The sequence below is a fragment of the Henckelia pumila genome, chromosome 4 (genome assembly GCF_033568475.1).
Source record: "Henckelia pumila isolate YLH828 chromosome 4, ASM3356847v2, whole genome shotgun sequence".
NCBI lineage: Eukaryota > Viridiplantae > Streptophyta > Magnoliopsida > Lamiales > Gesneriaceae > Henckelia > Henckelia pumila.
The window spans coordinates 33,712,025-33,730,047 of NC_133123.1; the positions used below are offsets into that span (position 1 = coordinate 33,712,025).

Here is an 18,023-nt window from a genome sequence, read left to right on the forward strand (position 1 = left end):
TGATTCGAAAACATATCTGAAGTTTTAAATACTGAAATATATTACAGATGGAGGCCTGGTCTCCATCTCCATTACAAGGCAACAGACAAACATTAAAGAGCCTCAACTGCTCCCCTGTCTTCGCTTATAAGTGTGCATTATTGTATGGTCTACTAAATGTAGGTGAGACAAGATAAGCATATTTTTTATACATATAAAAAAATAAGACTTCAAAATTGTAATTTTTGAATCATATATAACGTGAACAATACATATTTAAATATGCAATCAATCCACATCAATATTGCATTAGACTTACCTAGAAGTGTATCTCACCTTTGTGCCATAGAGAGCCAATCATGAGCTTCTTCTTCCGATGTCTTCGCGGCCATATTCTCCGCCGTAAAACGGAGGAGCTGAGCCGGTGACATCGAGTCCACCGTTGATGGATGTCATTAGGGCCGATAGTCCGCCGCTCGAGCCTCCACTAGCGGCCACTCCTAGCCCGAGAAGGTCGAGCGTAGGATGCTTAGGACCGAAAACCGATGGAGCACCCAACATGAGTTCCTTCAGGCCTGACCCACCATCACAAGCCAGTCCAAGGCCAAGGCCAGCAGTTAATGATGCCCCGTCAGGCTCGATTCGCTGCCCGCTCCATTCTTGTGAACCGGTATGGGACGTGGAGGAAGACACTATCCCGAGGCCTCTTAGTAATGAGGCATTTGATGCAGAGGCACCCATCTGAGCAGCCTTCTGAAGCAATGCCGTGGCAGACATAGCTGGCTGAGGAGCAGGGGCATACTGCCTCCGTTCTTGCCCTGCCGTTCCAAAAATGGATGAACCTTGATTCATTGCGAGACAGAGTGATACGGGTTCGGAAGATGATGGTTGCGTGATGCCTTGAACGTGATCCGGATGAGAAATTGCTCGGAATAAATCAGTAAATCCGGTTGTTTGAGATTGCAAACTTGCCGTTGCCGTCGATGAAGCAAACAGGCTGGCAAAGACTTTACTGCTTGAACTTCCATTGCTACTAGAGCAGCTGCTGCTGCCACCACTGCTGCAATTTGTTGTCAAGTTGACCAGAGGGGCCGTGTCCTCGAAAATCGGAGTGAAAGTGGGATTTGGGCTAGTGCTTTCTAGCAAATCTGTAAAAATCAAGAAGATGTGAACTGTAAAGACAAAGATGCAAAGGAAAGATAGGCTTTTATTTAACAATAATATATACGAAAAAGGGGTCTCCATTTTAAATCCATATGGGCTATCCCTTTTAACTTTTGCATCTTGATGTCTCCAGCTTTAACAAAAAGATAATTCAGATGAATCTCAATTTTAAATTCAGATGAATCATTATTTGTTTCTCTATCAACTTGCTGTTCTTTTTTTTTTTTTTGAAAGAAACTTGCTGTTCTTTAAGCACATAGTTCTTGAGCTTTCAAATGCTAGACTAGACTTCGTCCAACATAATATGTAGATACCAACAAATACCAGTAACAGACAAAAAACAACTAGACTCCAAGATCACAGACATATAAACAACAAAAAAAATTCTGGTTGAACCCCCACACATAGGACAAACCCCCAAAATCTTGAAACTGCCAAAATCCAAGTTTCCAGTCAAACGTACCTGGTGTTTGAACAGGTAAAACAGAAGACGTTACATCAGTGGAAACGCGTGTTTGTGCTGGGGCCAGTGGTGCTGCCGGTGGTGGTAGTGGTGGTGTTGGTGGCGGCGGCGAAGGCTGCTGAGGTGCTGTTGGTTCAAGAACATCAACTTTTGGATCTTCATCAGCACTTGGAGTCGCAGCCACCGCCTGCACTTTCGTACTTTCCTCTGCTAATGCATCACAAAAGGCCCTGTGTGTAATAAAACTATCCCTCCTGCATACCAATCATTCAAACCACAAATCAAAACCCCAAAAGAAGCATGAATCAATCTAGTCAAGTAACACCAAAAGGGTTAACAGTCGAACCTTGAAAACAAAGTTCCACAATCACATTTATACTCCCTTGTCCCACAAATCTTCAAATGCGCCTTCCAATCCGATTGAACCGCATATTTCTTGGAGCACTTGTCGCATTTCCACTTCTTCTCCCCATGTTTTCTGCAGTAATGCTTCTTGATTCCCGTCAAATCGCCCAAGGCCCGTGTGGGATCGTGATGGACGCAGCTCGGTTCGGGGCAGACGTAAACCCTTTTCTTGATTTCTTTACCCGACCTCTGCTTAAGTTTCCATGGCAAATTATGGCCCCTCCGATGAAGCTGCAAATTCTGGTCTCTCTGAAAACCTTTGCTGCAAATTTCACAAACGAATCTGTTCGTTGCCAACAATGTTTTTGGGGATAAAGCAATCACCTCCGCATCAGGATCTAGGAATAAAACATTAAAAACACCACACGCTATTAAAAAAATAGAATATTTCCAAGTAATTGATCAGAAATTATTACAAAGAACAAAATATTCACAATTTTTACTTTATTTTACCTGGCATTCCAGGTAGGTTCCGCTTCTTAGCAGCCGGTTTTGGAGGGGTGGCAGTTCGGTTTCCTGAAGAGGAGTCAACGGACACCGTGGAATCATTCATGGTGTAAAGATAAGGATTGTTTTACTCAGCACGCATGAAATGATTGAACTGTAAGATTTCACTCTTCTGCGATTATTACAAAGAGAAAATTCAAGAACTGATTTGAACAGTAGAAAAATCAAGCTCCGACGAATTCCCCATTACTTCATCAAAGCTTGCGACTTCATAAACCCATACATATTTACTGGTCAGTCCACCATATTTAATAGCCAAACACCAGTTCCTCACCAAGTCCCTAAATCATCAAAACAAGAAATGCTCAACCAAACCACCAAAAACGAGCGGAAAACCTATCTCCTGAAAGCCCACGAGAGAGAAAAAGTGGAAAAGAACCAAAATCCCAAAGCTTTAACAAAACGGGCTGCGGGAAAGATGGAAAATTCAAGAAACTTTCTGCGTATTGACTGATGAAATCACAGAAACTCAAGCATAAATGGGCTGAAATCTAGCTAAGCCGGCTCCAATCAGCGAACAATCGGTGCATATAATTGAGCAAATCCGAGAACCCAAATCTGAAACCCAATTCTTGAGGTGGGTTTTCAGAATACGTGAAATAATCGATAATGAATCGGTGGCTTGGAAAAGCTAGAGAGAGAATTCGAGGGGGATGAGTGTGTATTGTGCGTAAATGACTGTGTGTCTGTGTGTGGGAAATTCTCCCCTCTTCAGTGTTTGGCCTTTTGGGTCTTCACACTTGACTTGTAACTTTCCATTATTGAAAGAAAGAATTATATTTAATATACTTTGAACTCAAAACCTAATTATTTCTATTTTAATTTGAAGTCATAAGTACCATTTTCAGTTCTAAATCTTCTTAATTCCATTTAATATTTATTATATATATAGTCACTCTTTAAAAAGTTCCAACTGTATTCATTTATAATTTGAACATCACTCCCTTGTCTCGGGGTTTTTTCGTCCCTATTATCCCGAGTCAAAATTGTTTCGGGTCTATTTTATTCGTGTTGTACAAGAAAAAGCATCTAAAATCACGAATTTTAGATATTTTTTTCTCAAAACTATATTGTTCTTAATCTCATGACCCAATGTTTCGTGGAAATTGGGCATTCTGCATTTTTTCATAACTCTTAAATACATTTATTATTGACGACCAAGCAATGTTAGGGACCGAAGATGATATTCATGCATTTGAATTTTTATTATTATTATCCCCGTGTTATAAATATAAAATATTTTATTCTTCCGCCTCACGAGCAGAAGAAATATGAAATAAAACTAGCTATCAAAAAGTACAAAATGATAGTGAAAAATTTTGTGTAACATACATCTAAAATATATCAGTTTTTAATGTATCATTGCCATTTTAAGAAAAAAAAATTTTAAATTAAAATCATATGTACTTTAACAATATACTATACTCGCTTCAATTATGAATGTATGTTTTATTTGTTCACACAGATTAAGAAATGCATTTGAAATATGTATTATACAAACAACTTTTCGATTTAATATTTAATTAACTAGTGTTTATAAAAATGGTTTGTTATTTTTATTTTGTTGGATAGTTAGTTAATTAGCTTACAAGCTCAAATTTGGGATATATTAGGAATAATATAAGCAATATCACTAATATTTGAAATAAACAAGAAAACACGAGAGGAAAACATATACATATATAATATACACACAATATATATAATTGAAAAGGTGGAGATATCGTTTTTGCAATGTTCACTCAATGAAAAAAATATTATGTTTCAAAAAATCTCGCAAGGTGGCGACATGACCAAAGCCTAATAAAGGAAGTGCTTTGTACATAGACGTATTGTAGATAAATATTAAATTAATTAAATAAATAATATAAAGATATTTTATTTAAAAATTTTGAATTTCAACAAATGAACAGTATTGGGGAAAAAAGGAGATTTGGGCAGGCGAGCTGTCAAGCATGTGTTTTTATGTGAGGCATCCAAAAGTCAAACTACTATGATTATTTTATTCATCTTTTTAAGACATCGTTAATTAAAAAATATTTATTTGTCTAATCAGTTGTTAGACTACTTAATCTTTAATTTACTATTGGATTTAATCAACTTTCCGATCCTAAACTCGAGTTAAATATTGTGTCCTGTGTCTTTGTATACACATGGCACCATGTAATTTAGCGTCACAACGTACCCACCAAGAATAGGAAAGGGTGTTATACATTTTAAGCTTAAAAACAAAAATATATTTTAAATAAATGCAAATTTTATTTCACAAAATTCCGGAATATGGCTCTAATAAGTTTATAAACACTAGCAATGAGTATATTTTGATATAATGTATGAATATATACAATTATGTGTTACTTGTGTATAATATATTTTTAGTTATGAAATATTTGATTGGTTTAGTTATAATTTATAATTTTCTATATCTAAAATATGGATAATTAAATAAAAAATATACGTGTAGAAATAACTCCATGTGTTAAAATATACGTATCAAATATGATACTGGGGTAAAATTGAAACAAATTTTTATCATAATATATTATATGAAAATGATTTTATTTTTTAAAAAAATATATAAATTCATTCATCTCTCATAAATAGAATCATACATCAAAAAGACATCTAGAAACAAAGAAACCTCGTTCCAAATAATAGAGACATATTGATTATCATGCAATGGAATGTGCATTTTCAAACGGTATCTTATTGTTCGGATGACGTGTGAATTTTTAAGAAAAATAGTGAGGCATGCGGATTCTTGACTTTTGAAAAATAATTATATATGATATTTATAATTAAATTATAAATTTATAAAAATAAATTTTAATTTTTATATGTGTTTTTTAAATTGATTGGTCAATTTTATAAATTTCAATCGATGTCATAAAATCGGATTAGATCCCAATCTTTATATAGACTTATCGTGTATAGCTAAAGGAATAAGATATACGGCCATAAACTGAATCAATTTAAAATCTCAATATATCAATTTTTTGAGTTTGTAATATGGAAAAGAGCACACGACTCAACTTTAAAAATTATATAAATGCAAGAAAGATGGATGATATGTGATTATATATATAAATTTTAAGGAAACAAAAACACAAGATACAACAATCCCGTACTAGCATAACTAAAAATTATGACTATATATTTGTGATTTCCTAAATTATTTATATAATAGAAAAATGATCATATAACTTTATAAGAGTTTCTCCAAAAAAAAAAATTTCTGGCATTATTTATCAAAACTACGAACTCATCATTTTAGCCCAAAAGTATTATGTAATAGATATTTTGTTTTACTAAAAGTTATTTTTTTGAAAGATATCTCACCACTTATTTTTTAAATCGTACAACAACTCAATTAAACATCATATTTCGAATGCTCTATTAGTAAGGATAATTATTGTTTCTCAATAATCTCTTTCAATAATTACACTTTTTTTATCGATGATAATCAAATACATCATGATTTTAATTCTTAACTTTGATACTAATTGTACAATCAAACTCTCGCTATATTTAATAAAATTATAGTTAGTGATAGTTGTATAACTTTAATCTTTTAAAGGTTAAACCAAACAACTCAGCTAATTCTACCGGGAAGAATTAAGAATATTCAGATATTACTAGTTTAAGAAATATTAATATACGAAATTTACGGCGTGTATATATGTATAATTTGAAAAAAAAAATTCAAAATTTATTGTTTAAAAAAGGTTGATCCCGAAGGGGACCCCATTTCACATGAGTCAGAGGCTCATTGGCTCATGCGAAGATTAAATCGAGAGATGTGCACAAACAACATGGACCTGAAGAAAAAAGAACATGACCAACTCCAAGATCATACCCCACAATTTACTGTTTGTCTTCATCTGTGGTTGTTTCCATGTTGTCCTGCAATGTCATAATTCAAAATTGACTTCTCATCTTAAATAATGGAACCTTTTTAGACTTGGCGGATTCAAAAAGTTCTGTGCTGTGCTCCATATATTGTTGGATTTTTATATATATATATATATATTTTTAAAAATTTTAACACGTAGATGAACCATTTCTCAATGCTCACACTCCAATTATGTGTCGAATATATGCTGATTAATATGCTACCTAGCTTCTTAAATATTGGTGTTATCCATTATTAAATCACATGTTTCAGAATTAAAAAATAAATAAAAATTTATTTTACGTGTATCCGCAGGTAGACCAATCAAAAAGATCAAAAACTTGAAATTTTTGACACTATGTTTGATGAATATCAAGAATGCATAATATATATTATGGTAGTATTTGAGAGAGCTTTTAGGAAACACTTTTCAGTTTTTTTTTAACAAATTTTCACAAAAATTCAAAATTTTGTTAAGAAAAACTGCGAAGTGTTTCCTAAAAATTCTCTCAAACATTAGCTAAGTTGAATAGTGAGAGGAAAAAAATACTTGATAGTCTAACTCCATCTAGTTCAATAAAAAGCTAATGAAGCTATAATGGACATACATTAAATAATATGTAGCATAGATAAATAGCAAAGTAGGTGTAGTTTAATAGTTTTGTGTGATAATAGCAAGCAGATTATAGATGTTTTTGGGGAAGAAATTTTTATTTTAAAGCCGAAGCACAATACTTATAATATCACTCGCTTATTCGTTTATTCAAAATTATAACTAGTGATAATGTTACAATTTTAATTTTTTTAATATTATGACAGCCAAACATAACATATTGACTGGTATAGAAAATTATTGCACTGAACAAAATCTTTCTCACCTGGGAGTATCGATAAGTTCACTCATTTGGGTATTTTTTTTGTTCCAATTCAGAGGTTATTTTTTTAAATAAAATATGTATATTATTGTGCTATAATATAAAAATGATAATATAGTATTTTCAGGAAATGGTAAATTTTTAAATTAAAAATAATGAGTATGATGAAAGATGTGAAAAGTGAGCTTTTGAATTGAACCCGAAAGTGAGATTAGAGAGAGAGTGATGTTGTAATATGACAAATGAGAAATTATTTTTCGGAAATCGAAATCAACATAAGCTTTATATGTCTATTTCTAATTGATAATTTAACTTTAAACATATGAGTATCGGCCCTGTCATGCTAAAATCTGTTAACATTAACAATTTAGGTAGTCTTTGCAACCTCTAAAAATAAGTGATTATGAAATTTTTCTCAACAAATTTGTGAAGGAAAAATCTATAATCACTTATATTTAGAGTTTGTAAACATTACCTTAGTGTAGCGATTAATGAATTTACATGTAAATTATTGAGGATGCCACATTTAATGGATTTTTTTTATTATTACAATAAGGGGGGAGATTTTTGTTTTAATGTAAATTATTATATTCCAAATCACGTCGAGCTTTACAGTTTACGCCATTGATGAGAATAGAAAGCTTCAAATTTTAAAGTTTGAACCTTTTAACACGAGTTCAACCTTCTATGATAAAATTACCTTTAATCTCTTATGACGAATCAATAACCATCCTTCTCCTAAAAAGATTTGTTTTAGGTTAAATGTGGATTTTATACATAATTAGATCACTTATAATCATTAGTTATGCAATAAGTAATACTCGAATTGTAACATCTCATTAAGCGGTATTCAACTTTATATCAAAACTTGTGTGCATGAACAAGCCGTCACACGTGCTAATTGATCTTTCAAGCCATGAATTATAATATACTAATTAATAATAAGTTAGTTCATAACGCATTCATGAAAAGCGAGAGAGATGCTTATTTATCAACAATCTATATATTACGTTTGCAATGACTTGGAAAGCAATTGTTTCACTTGTAATAGTCAATTTTTGTATGATTTGGTATTCGTATATATCCATGCTCTACTATCTTTCCTTTTCAATATATGATATGTCAAATCATATTCTTGCTGCTCATATATAGATAATTATATCTGTCACCTGTATAAATAAAAGTCTAGAACTTAACTAAAGTGGATTATAATGCATTCAGAACATATTTGCATGGTTGATGATAACAAACGGGCAGAACAAAAAACGAGCATTCGAACCTCAAACTCAACTTCCAAAACCCGAAAATCGCTACTGGATGGATGCCCTGGACCTTTCACTGCAGCACCGGAAACATATAGAGCATGCAAGGAGAGATCATATGATATATACAATTGTGGATGTTGCAGAGTGCTGTGCACGGGAGTCCAAGAACCATGTGCATGCAACGTCGAGATGTTTATCCCAACGGACGTGTAATATCTTAGACATCAATGAATTATTCAAGATCATAACTATAGGTCCGAGCATTCTGAAAGTTCTTATTGGGATCACAGATTATGTGCCTAATGGATTAGGCATAATTCTGGCCTCCAAGGCTTTTTGGTATACAATGCTTATGGCCCTTGCATGATTCATCCCCGGGCATTCAAAATAGAAATCTTTGATGTTAAAAAGCTAATTTGGAGGCTAAGATTCAACACTTTGGAGGCTAATTTTGCACCCAAAAGAAAAGACAAGAAAAGAAAAGAAAAAGAAATTAAAGTTTCGGGGTTGAAGAAGAGAGGAGCAAGAATCACAAGAAAAACAGGTCATTCGAGATCAATAATAAAATACAATCAAAATCACGAGTCCTTTTGTTTTTTTGTTTTTTGTTCTCAGTTCATATTGTTTCAGTTTGGGTGTTATAATATAGATCTGACTAACGAAATGCATCATATTCATGGCAGACTTAGTGGGAAGATGCAATTCCAGTCTGGAACAAAGAACAAATATCAAGAAATCTTTAATTTATCGCACAGGAAAAAAAAAATTTATTGCAGCATATAATGTCAAGAACTTCAGTTAAATTACATATCAAAGAAAGAAAAGTAAAAGATGGAATCAATCCCACGCTTCATTTTCAAATTATGATCAGATTTGAGGCTCCTGAAACTGGTACTGTATCGTGATAGCTGCGTGAAAAAGTTTCCAGAGACACCATTAGAAGGGTAAATCCAATAAGAAGCCTAATGACAAAATAAATTTGTACCCTAATTTATTTGAAGTATAAAACTTTACCTTTTCAATTTTTTGTTAAATCCATATATTTGTATACCACAACTTAATTATTGTTTTCATCAAAATATCTACGTCTGACCTTTATTTATAAGATAAGATTCTGTGCTCCACATTGTTGACAACCCAACGTACAAGGAACTTTTTAATGAGGAGAAATTGACAAGCAAAAGGAATGGAATGATATGATGGAGATTTGAGGATAAACCATAAAATAAGCAGAATGAGCAAAAGGAAAAGGATGAAAAATGAAATAAAAGTGAGCATCTGAACGGCGGTGTCATGCATATAACCAATCATTTGTGATTCAAATTATTGATAATCACTATACTGAAAAGTAAAAGTTTCAAAGCCCAATATCAATGACTGATTAGTCATTAGAGAAACAGATGAGATGTGAGTGAATTAAATGGAATTATGCACGACAATTTTCTTTAGTCAAAACATAGGATATATTAAACAGCTAGCATCTTATCGGAATACAGAGATGATTGGCAAGGTATGATCATAAGTTATAGATAAAATGCACCATCTCACGTAAAGAGTTTGATGTAATGTGCTATAGTAATTCCCCTATCGACCATGAGGCAGTATTCATCACCCCAGAAACTTGTAGAGGTTCCTAACTCTGCCATAGATTCTTACCAGCATAGCATATAACAAATAAAATAGGAATATGATGCAATTTGGAACAATTAATAATTTCGTTCAAGATTATGAGAATAACTGAATTCCATGTAGTAACTATTCTAAAACCCAACACAGCAAAAAATTGAAATCAGTTTTTTCAGAACCACTTGTTTCATCCTCCATTGATTTGTCAATCTAAACCCATCCAGTCCCCCAGGATTCTTCAGGGTTCGCCTATCTTTACAAATGATATCCAGCAATAACTCATGGAAACTTTGTTCTTCGTTCTATTAGAGCAGATAAAAACACAGACAACAGATACACAAATACAAAAAGATGTCAACCAATCATTCAAGTGTCAACTGATCCACAAAAATGGAGATGGAAAAAGTTTGATGTTTATTCAGTAATAAAACCAGTCAGTCTGTGTATTAATGTAGCCGTATCATTCTATTTGTCTACTTCAAGCAACTTCTAACCATACAGCTGATCTTAACTATTTGCATAAGCTAAAATGCCATACCTTCTGTAAATCTCTGATATATGATGAACCCCGTTTAGGCAAACAAACCACAATAACACAAGCACCACTGCATCTGCTAACATTAAGGTTCCCAACTACAAGAACTCATGTTTAGAATTGTAAAATCTGTACTGCAGCAGAGTACTTGGGAGTGGACTCAGTGCAACAAGCACTGATAATCTCTTCCCTTGGGCATCTTTCAAAAAAAAAAATCAGATTTTCACACATTAATTTATCCATCATCAAAGATTCCAAGTCGTCTTCTTTAAATCTCCAGAATTCAAATGGAAAATAATTCATAAATCATACTCCTATCAGGCGACAAATAAATCATTCTAAACACATGATAACATGCTCATCATATCCAACTACAAGTATAGATCCAAGAACTAGGACAAAGTGGCGAGTTTCCAGGATACATGTGCTACGATTCCGGATTGAAATGTTGAATTTTGAGAACACCTAGGCATTAAAAAAATATAATTTTTTTAAAAAAAAAAAACTTAAATACCTGCCATATGGAATTGGAAAAAAAAAAAAAGAAGACAATGAGAGTGAACGAAGGATACTGAAGAGTAAACGCTCCCACCAATCCAGCATATAGAGTCCGAAAGTGACATTGTAAAGGTAGATTTTGCGCTGAACCCAATTCATCGCTTCTTTCCTTGTTTTTTGGTTTTCCCCTCTTCCTCGAGAAATTCAGAAACTACTGAGAATAATGAAACAAATTGAGATAGGAATTGACAATCACAACCTCGATTTTGCATAAATTCACCTGCGGATCTACAATGGGAAGCCCACCAAAACTGGGGTTCGAATGAGGAGAGCTACTTTAGCCGCCTTTTGGAGGAAAAATGGTATAATAGTCGGATCTTGTTTTAATTCATTGGATAGCCTAGATTTATGAACAAAAAAATTATATTATCGCTCATTTAAAAAATTAAAATATTAGATAGAGTGTAAATATATAATAACACAGTCTTATTTTACAAAATTAATTGATTAAAAATAATTAAAACATGCTTAAAGAAATCTTAATTGGATTATTGGAGTTAAAAATCGGATTCATAACGTTTGAATAGTCTTAAAAGGGTCAACAGGATAGGATGAATCGGATGATCCGAACCTTAGGATCGAACCATCCGAACTAGTAGAGTTCGAAAGCTAGGGTGAAATCGGACGATCCAATCAGGACATGGGACGGATCTGATCAGGACATCGGACGGTCCGAACTCAAGATTGAGAGATGTCCAATCAAGTCAGGAGGATGACGTCACTGAGCCAGTTCACACGATCCGAAGGGCGAAGAGTAGGAGCGGACCATCCGAAGTGTCACAAAGACAAGTATCAAAATATTGGACAAGTGTATCGATCGGAAGAGACCGGACGATCCGAAGTGCAAATCGGACCATCTGAACATCGCATTCAGGTGACGTGGATCTCATGCAGGATCGGACCGTCCGAACTCGAGATCACACGATCCGAACTCCGCCTATAAATAAGGGGTTCGAACTTCAGAACTTTGCACCAAAATCACTTCTTCTTTCTCGTGTTCTAAGTAGTCTTGAGGGTTTCCAAACATCTTTGGCAAGGGACGGGTATTGGCGAGGCGTCCGGGAGTCGAGGCAGAGTTGTGCCCAAATTCTGGGCTATCGACATCAGCGGGCTGACGACGGAAGAAGGTATAGCTCTAATTCCTTACAGAGACCCGAGTATGCAATAGCTTAGTTAAAACTTTTAGAGGAAGATTATAATGCATGGTTATTTTGCATTGTAGTGATGGACTGTAGATGCATAGACATCTAGGACTTTTATTAAGGTACATAGGTACTGACTGACATAGCTAGCGGATTTGCATGTTTATGTGTTGCATTTATATGACATGATGTATGTTACTGTTTTGAAATATTATGTTGCATGTGAATAGCATATTGAACATGTATCTCCTTCGAGATAAGCTAGAGTTGTAGGGAGTTCAGCCCTTGTTAGGACGTTTTGACACTGAGAGTCATAGTGACCGACGGTTCGAGCGGACTCTAGTGATCTAAGTCACATTTTGATCTACGTCCAGTTAGAAGTGAGTGGATGTACCCAGGTACTGATCATATCGTAGGCGCCAGTTTGAGCAGATTGTGATTTTTTTTACCCCATATATTGATACTCATTCATTACTTTGCAAGCATTATATTTGTATGTTTACCCGTACTAGCGTACTAAGCTTTAATTCTCACGTCAAGTTGTTTTCTGTTTTTTCTGGACACCCTATTTCTGACTATATTTTAATTGCATGCTTAAGTTTCTTATTAGTAGTGATACCGAGTTCAGGTCACTACATTTATGGTATCAAAGTATGCAATAGGATTCTTTAGGACATAGTTTAGTACATTTGGGTTAAGTTGGGTTATTCTTGTATAGAGATGACTAGAATAGGCGACAAGAGCAGCGTGGACGCTGGGATTGCGAGGCACTTATGTATTCCCGAGATCTCATTCTTCATGACTATCGTCGCATGTTTGATTTGCAAATATTTATAATAATAAAATTTTAACAACTTAAACTCGATGCATTCCACATTTTATTTGTTATAGAAATTCGACGATTATTCTATTTCAAGACGGCACCACCATCTGACTTGCCAATTTCTTCCAATTTGTTTTGATTTTTATCACTGTCTTCATTTCCGCATTCTTGCTCTACTTGTAAATCTTCATTTGTAAAGTCACGAATAATATCATTTTCCAGTTGTACATATTTAATAAAACTAGTAAAATTCACGTGCGATGCACGTGGTAACATCTTTTGTTGTCAAAAAACATTGTTAAATAAATTAATTGAGATGAGAAGATATTAACACGCAGTTAATAAATGATTTTTATGGCAATAATATATATTTTTTGAAAACAAAACCTATTACATGTCTTAGTGATGTAATCAATATAATCTTCGACATTGCAACTAATAAAAATATTTGCAACATTTTCGAACAATGTAACATTTGCAGTTCCAATGTTTGTATTATTTACGGTCATGATTATTTTACATCCACGTTAATAGTTTAGAATAACACATTATCAATAATTCATGTAAGCTTATAAATATAATGAAAGAGTGGGTGTCCGGTTAGCCAACTTGTGGCTAAGGGTTTTTGTGACTCTATGTATAAACAATCTTTGTTTAATATAATTTACATTCATTAATGACATTTTCTTTGTTTTTCTTCATATTGTTATATTGTGATATACTATTGATGTTTTGATAAAGACCTTGAATATACTATAGTGTAAGTAAGATGTTATAGTGAATAAAGAGAGATCACTATTATGAAATACATCTTATAGTCACTGTATATTCTAAACAGTTCCTAGTCAATTGAGCCGTCCGCTAATAAGGATAAGGATCGCTCGAGATTGAGACTAGCATTTGTGATGCCAAGTACCACGTTTCATTGGTAATGGACATGGAGATGTTCAAAGCATGCAAATGGATATTCATATGATGAATGATCGAACTACCCTATTCGGACTTTCCAAGTGGTTATCACTTATCGAGTGGATAAAGTCCGCGGTTTTTGGTTGTACACCATTAGTTCTTACTACTTGAAACATCATTGAGACTCTATATGCTAGTATTGTACTTTGACTCGTTTACCGACTCTATTGGGGTCATCAGGTGTCGGGATTGGGTACAGTTACGACACATATAGGAGTCGATGCTTTGTTGTCAAGGATTCACTACATACTTGCGAGTGTGGATATCCTATGCGATCTGAGGAGATATTAGTGTGACGAATCTCTGGCCAGAGTACATGATGTGTTTTAGGTTACTCGGTTTTCCTAGTAACACATGCGATGTCACTATTTGATCTCCAAGATGTAATGTATAGTTATCGAATCTCGAATGACTCTCGATGCACCAATGGTTGTTGATTCGATCGGGATATATGGATGAAGGGACCGTACTGTACGCTAACCAAAATCTACTGGTTCTTGCAGGCACTTTCAGTGATACCTAGGGAATCATGGGGCGATGTTGCTAGACGCTCTTACCATGATTCGTTGGGCAAGTCGGAAATTGTTGTTCCGAGTCACAAGGAGTTGTGATCCCACGGCTAGCTGTATCCCTGAACCATTGAGGGTCACACAAGTAATGGATTACTAAACCCCGTTGAGATAGTTAAATTTAAAGAGTTAAATTTAATGAAAGAGAAGTTGGACTTCTTAACTAAAAGGGAGTGAAATTTCCTAAAATGACATAGGGATGGACATTTTTGGAAATCACTAAATTCGGATTCAGAAAAATTATCTTGACTTTAAAAGGTGCAGGAATGATTTCTGTGCACATTGTAAAATCGGTTTATCAATCGGAGTCATGATGAATTTTATATTAATTTCTATAACAACGTGCTTGGCTTGTTGGGCTTAAGTTATGGATTGTGGGCCCTAAGGAGTTAGAGTCCTAATACAATTATAACTTAATCTAGTCTAGAAATTATCTATAAATACATGTGTAGTGTTCGAAAATTGACACAATTCATTCTTGCAATTTTCGAAATCACACATATATTTTAAAGGGGAATTTTTGAAAATTCCTTTGTCCCTTTAGAGAAAATTCGGTCTGTGATTTTTTGTGAAAAATTACATTCCGAATTAATAGATCAAATCTGTTTATTCTCTTCGATAAACATCTGATTGATTTCTAGTGCAATCAATCAGAGGGTTTCTGTTTTCTGTCCGTGGACCTTATTCCGGAGATTGATCGTGAAGCCATCGGTTCCCGGGATATACAAGAAGAGCAGATTAAATTCTGTTGGTGTCCATAATCAAGCCGTTGCTTGAATAGGTAAAATATTATTAATTGTGATTATTATTATTTTACTTGCATAATTTAATCGTAAAGTTTTGATACCCATGATATGAAATCGTTTCATATAGAAAAATAAAATTTTTAAACTTTCGCTGCACCGGGTATCAATTCTTAATTGATCTGAACACGTTTTCCAACATATAAGTGTCACGTTTATTATAGTTTTACATTAACACAATGTTGATATTGAAACTTATGTAATTATTATAACTCGATCGAGTTTTATATTTTTTTAATTAATCTTGAAAAATTATGACTTTGCTTCATAACATGAATTCGTCTTATTTTATATCTCATGTATGTACGATTTATTCTTTATTTGTTAATAAATGAGATATGTTAATCAAATTATATTAAATATGATTTTGTAATTTTCTATGTTATATGTTGATCACTAAGAGAATTTTTTCTAGTCCGATATGTTTCTCATTTTGCGATTTCAGTCCTCTATATTTTTAAATTTCAGTTTTAGTCTTTTTTTTTTGCAATTTTAGTATTTTTTTTTATGATGTAGCGCCGATGCAATGCTGATGTATAGCTGACGTATACAGTACGTAAGCATTTTCGAAGAAAAAAGACTGACATTTTCAAAAATCAAAACATACATGACTAAAACTGAAATATGAAAACATAGAGGATCGAAATCACAAAGTGGCAAACATATGACACCAAAATTGCATTTTTTTCCCGATCACTATTTATTTGTGAAAAAAAATTGGTATAGATAATGCATTATATACCTTAATTTAAATTATTGCGTCAAATATTTTTTTTATATTTGGGATTTTTCTCTTTTCAACGATTTTTCATATCATGTGTTTTTTATTCTCTAAGAAAGAATCATTATTATCATCATCTTTAATAACAAATTTTGTGATATTATTTTCATCAATCATTTGCATTTTTCTATTGTTATTATTTAATCAAACGGTATTTTTTAAATATTTACTTGCAAAAAATAACAATAATTTCATCATTTTCATATGTATTGTGGTATGTTATCGTTTTCCATTACTTGTATATTAGTATCGTTAACGATCAATGTATTTGTTGAACATCTTTTTTTTTTTTTTGATTTCTCGTATTTTGAAATCTACTGATATTTTTTTGCTTACAATGCTCTCCTTGCTGAAATTTTTGATTGAATTTTAAATGTTTTTAATTACAAATGTTAACATTCTATATTTTTTTTCAACCATTTTGTTTCATATTTTTACTATATTTATTCATTTGATTGAAAATGTGTATCAATGTAATTTTTACAGGATCTTTAATTTAATTTGAAACGTGTCATCCATAATTTTTCTAAACTTTTTTTTAATGTTATTACCTAACACGTAGTAGATTGATTAACATAGATATATTTACAAACTTCAATAATATTTAAATAATCTCAATCTTATAGTTTTGTTAAAAACAATTGAATATATTCATCTACAAATCTTGAAAAAATATTTCTTCGTTAATTGCAACATCATCTCATAAAATAATTGTTATAGTTTTTAGATTTTTTGGGGAGGAAAAATATTTAATTTTTTAAATTTCAATTTTTACTTATATGATATTTGTGTGTTGGTTTGTTCTTTATTTATTATTTTGTGTTAAAATTTGACTCCACATGAATTAATTTATTTCAACACAGATGTGTAATTTATATATATATATATATATATATATATATATATACACATTAATAACATTTAAAAATATGATATTTTGTTATATTTATGAACTCATGATATAATTATTTAGTTCTTCTTATGGAAAATAAAATACATAAGATTTTTTAAAAAAATATATGTCATTCCATCTACAAACAAATAAAAACTAAAGTATTTTGGTGTTTCAATCTTTTAGAAAATTTGATAAGTATTTAATTTAATTAAATTTTTTGTAGAAAAAATATGTTCACTTTATCTATAAGAAAATAAAAACTAAAGTATTTTGGTATTTTAATTTTTTTGAAAACTGAAATCTTATCTAATATGCACAAATGATCAATTTTGACCTTATCATAATAATTGATTTTATAAAAGTATTCTCATTGAATTTATCAAGTGTTTACTAACCAAGAACAAAGTTGAAAATACACAATGAAAAACTTTGACTTGGTTCACACTTTTATAATTGATATCGGTATAGATAAGTTATATAATATATTACTTTTATGTTTTAGCTAATATTTAACTTTTACATTTATATTCTTATATGTATTTATTTTTATATAAATTAGTGTAGAGTAAAAGGATAAAATTGTAGATTCACAATTGTAAAACTTTACTATTTTATTCACATTTTTAGATAGGTATAATATAATATAATATAATATAATAGATATTTATTTTTACATAAATTTGTGTAGAGTAAAAAAAGCAAAATTGTAAAATTTTACATTTTTATTCACACTTTTAAATAGGTAATAGATCATGTAACACACAAGCAATTA

The 18,023-nt window shown here is 32.3% G+C and overlaps 2 protein-coding genes across 4 annotated transcripts; both read right to left on the reverse strand.

The window, feature by feature from the left end:
• Positions 1–3,252, reverse strand: LOC140862360 (zinc finger protein GAI-ASSOCIATED FACTOR 1-like). Its single transcript, XM_073265382.1, has 4 exons — positions 2,465–3,252; positions 1,953–2,349; positions 1,607–1,860; positions 1–1,127 (listed from the first exon to the last, which is right to left on the reverse strand). The coding sequence occupies exons 1-4, from the start codon at positions 2,562–2,564 to the stop codon at positions 337–339; spliced, it is 1,542 nt and encodes a 513-aa protein (XP_073121483.1). The 5' UTR covers positions 2,565–3,252; the 3' UTR covers positions 1–336.
• Positions 3,253–9,268: 6,016 nt separating this feature from the next.
• On the reverse strand, positions 9,269–11,594 carry LOC140865950 (uncharacterized). Of its 3 annotated transcripts, none has more exons than XM_073270793.1 (4): positions 11,490–11,594; positions 11,284–11,423; positions 10,715–10,787; positions 9,269–9,458 (listed from the first exon to the last, which is right to left on the reverse strand). In XM_073270793.1, exons 2-4 carry the CDS (start codon positions 11,366–11,368, stop codon positions 9,407–9,409), a joined length of 210 nt encoding a protein of 69 aa, XP_073126894.1. In that variant the 5' UTR covers positions 11,369–11,423; positions 11,490–11,594; the 3' UTR covers positions 9,269–9,406. The 3 variants fall into 3 exon arrangements, with proteins under 3 accessions (XP_073126894.1, XP_073126893.1, XP_073126895.1); XM_073270792.1 differs by having other exon boundaries at positions 11,284–11,399; positions 11,490–11,575; XM_073270794.1 differs by having other exon boundaries at positions 11,284–11,420; positions 11,490–11,573.
• Positions 11,595–18,023: the final 6,429 nt, after the last annotated feature.

Bases quoted from the DNA above. Each gene is read 5' to 3' on its own strand.
- LOC140862360 (XM_073265382.1), bottom strand. From the start codon at position 2,564: ATGAATGATTCCACGGTGTCCGTTGACTCCTCTTCAGGAAACCGAACT. The intron at 2,350-2,464 runs GTAAAATAAAGT...TTTTATTCCTAG, and splicing joins GAACCTACCTGGAATGCCAG to ATCCTGATGCGGAGGTGATT. The intron at 1,128-1,606 runs GTACGTTTGACT...TGATTTTTACAG, and splicing joins TTTACCTGTTCAAACACCAG to ATTTGCTAGAAAGCACTAGC.
- LOC140865950 (XM_073270793.1), bottom strand. From the start codon at position 11,368: ATGAATTGGGTTCAGCGCAAAATCTACCTTTACAATGTCACTTTCGGA. The intron at 10,788-11,283 runs GTATCCTTCGTT...TAATGTTAGCAG, and splicing joins GTGGGAGCGTTTACTCTTCA to ATGCAGTGGTGCTTGTGTTA. The intron at 9,459-10,714 runs GTATGGCATTTT...TTTTTCACGCAG, and splicing joins ATATCAGAGATTTACAGAAG to CTATCACGATACAGTACCAG.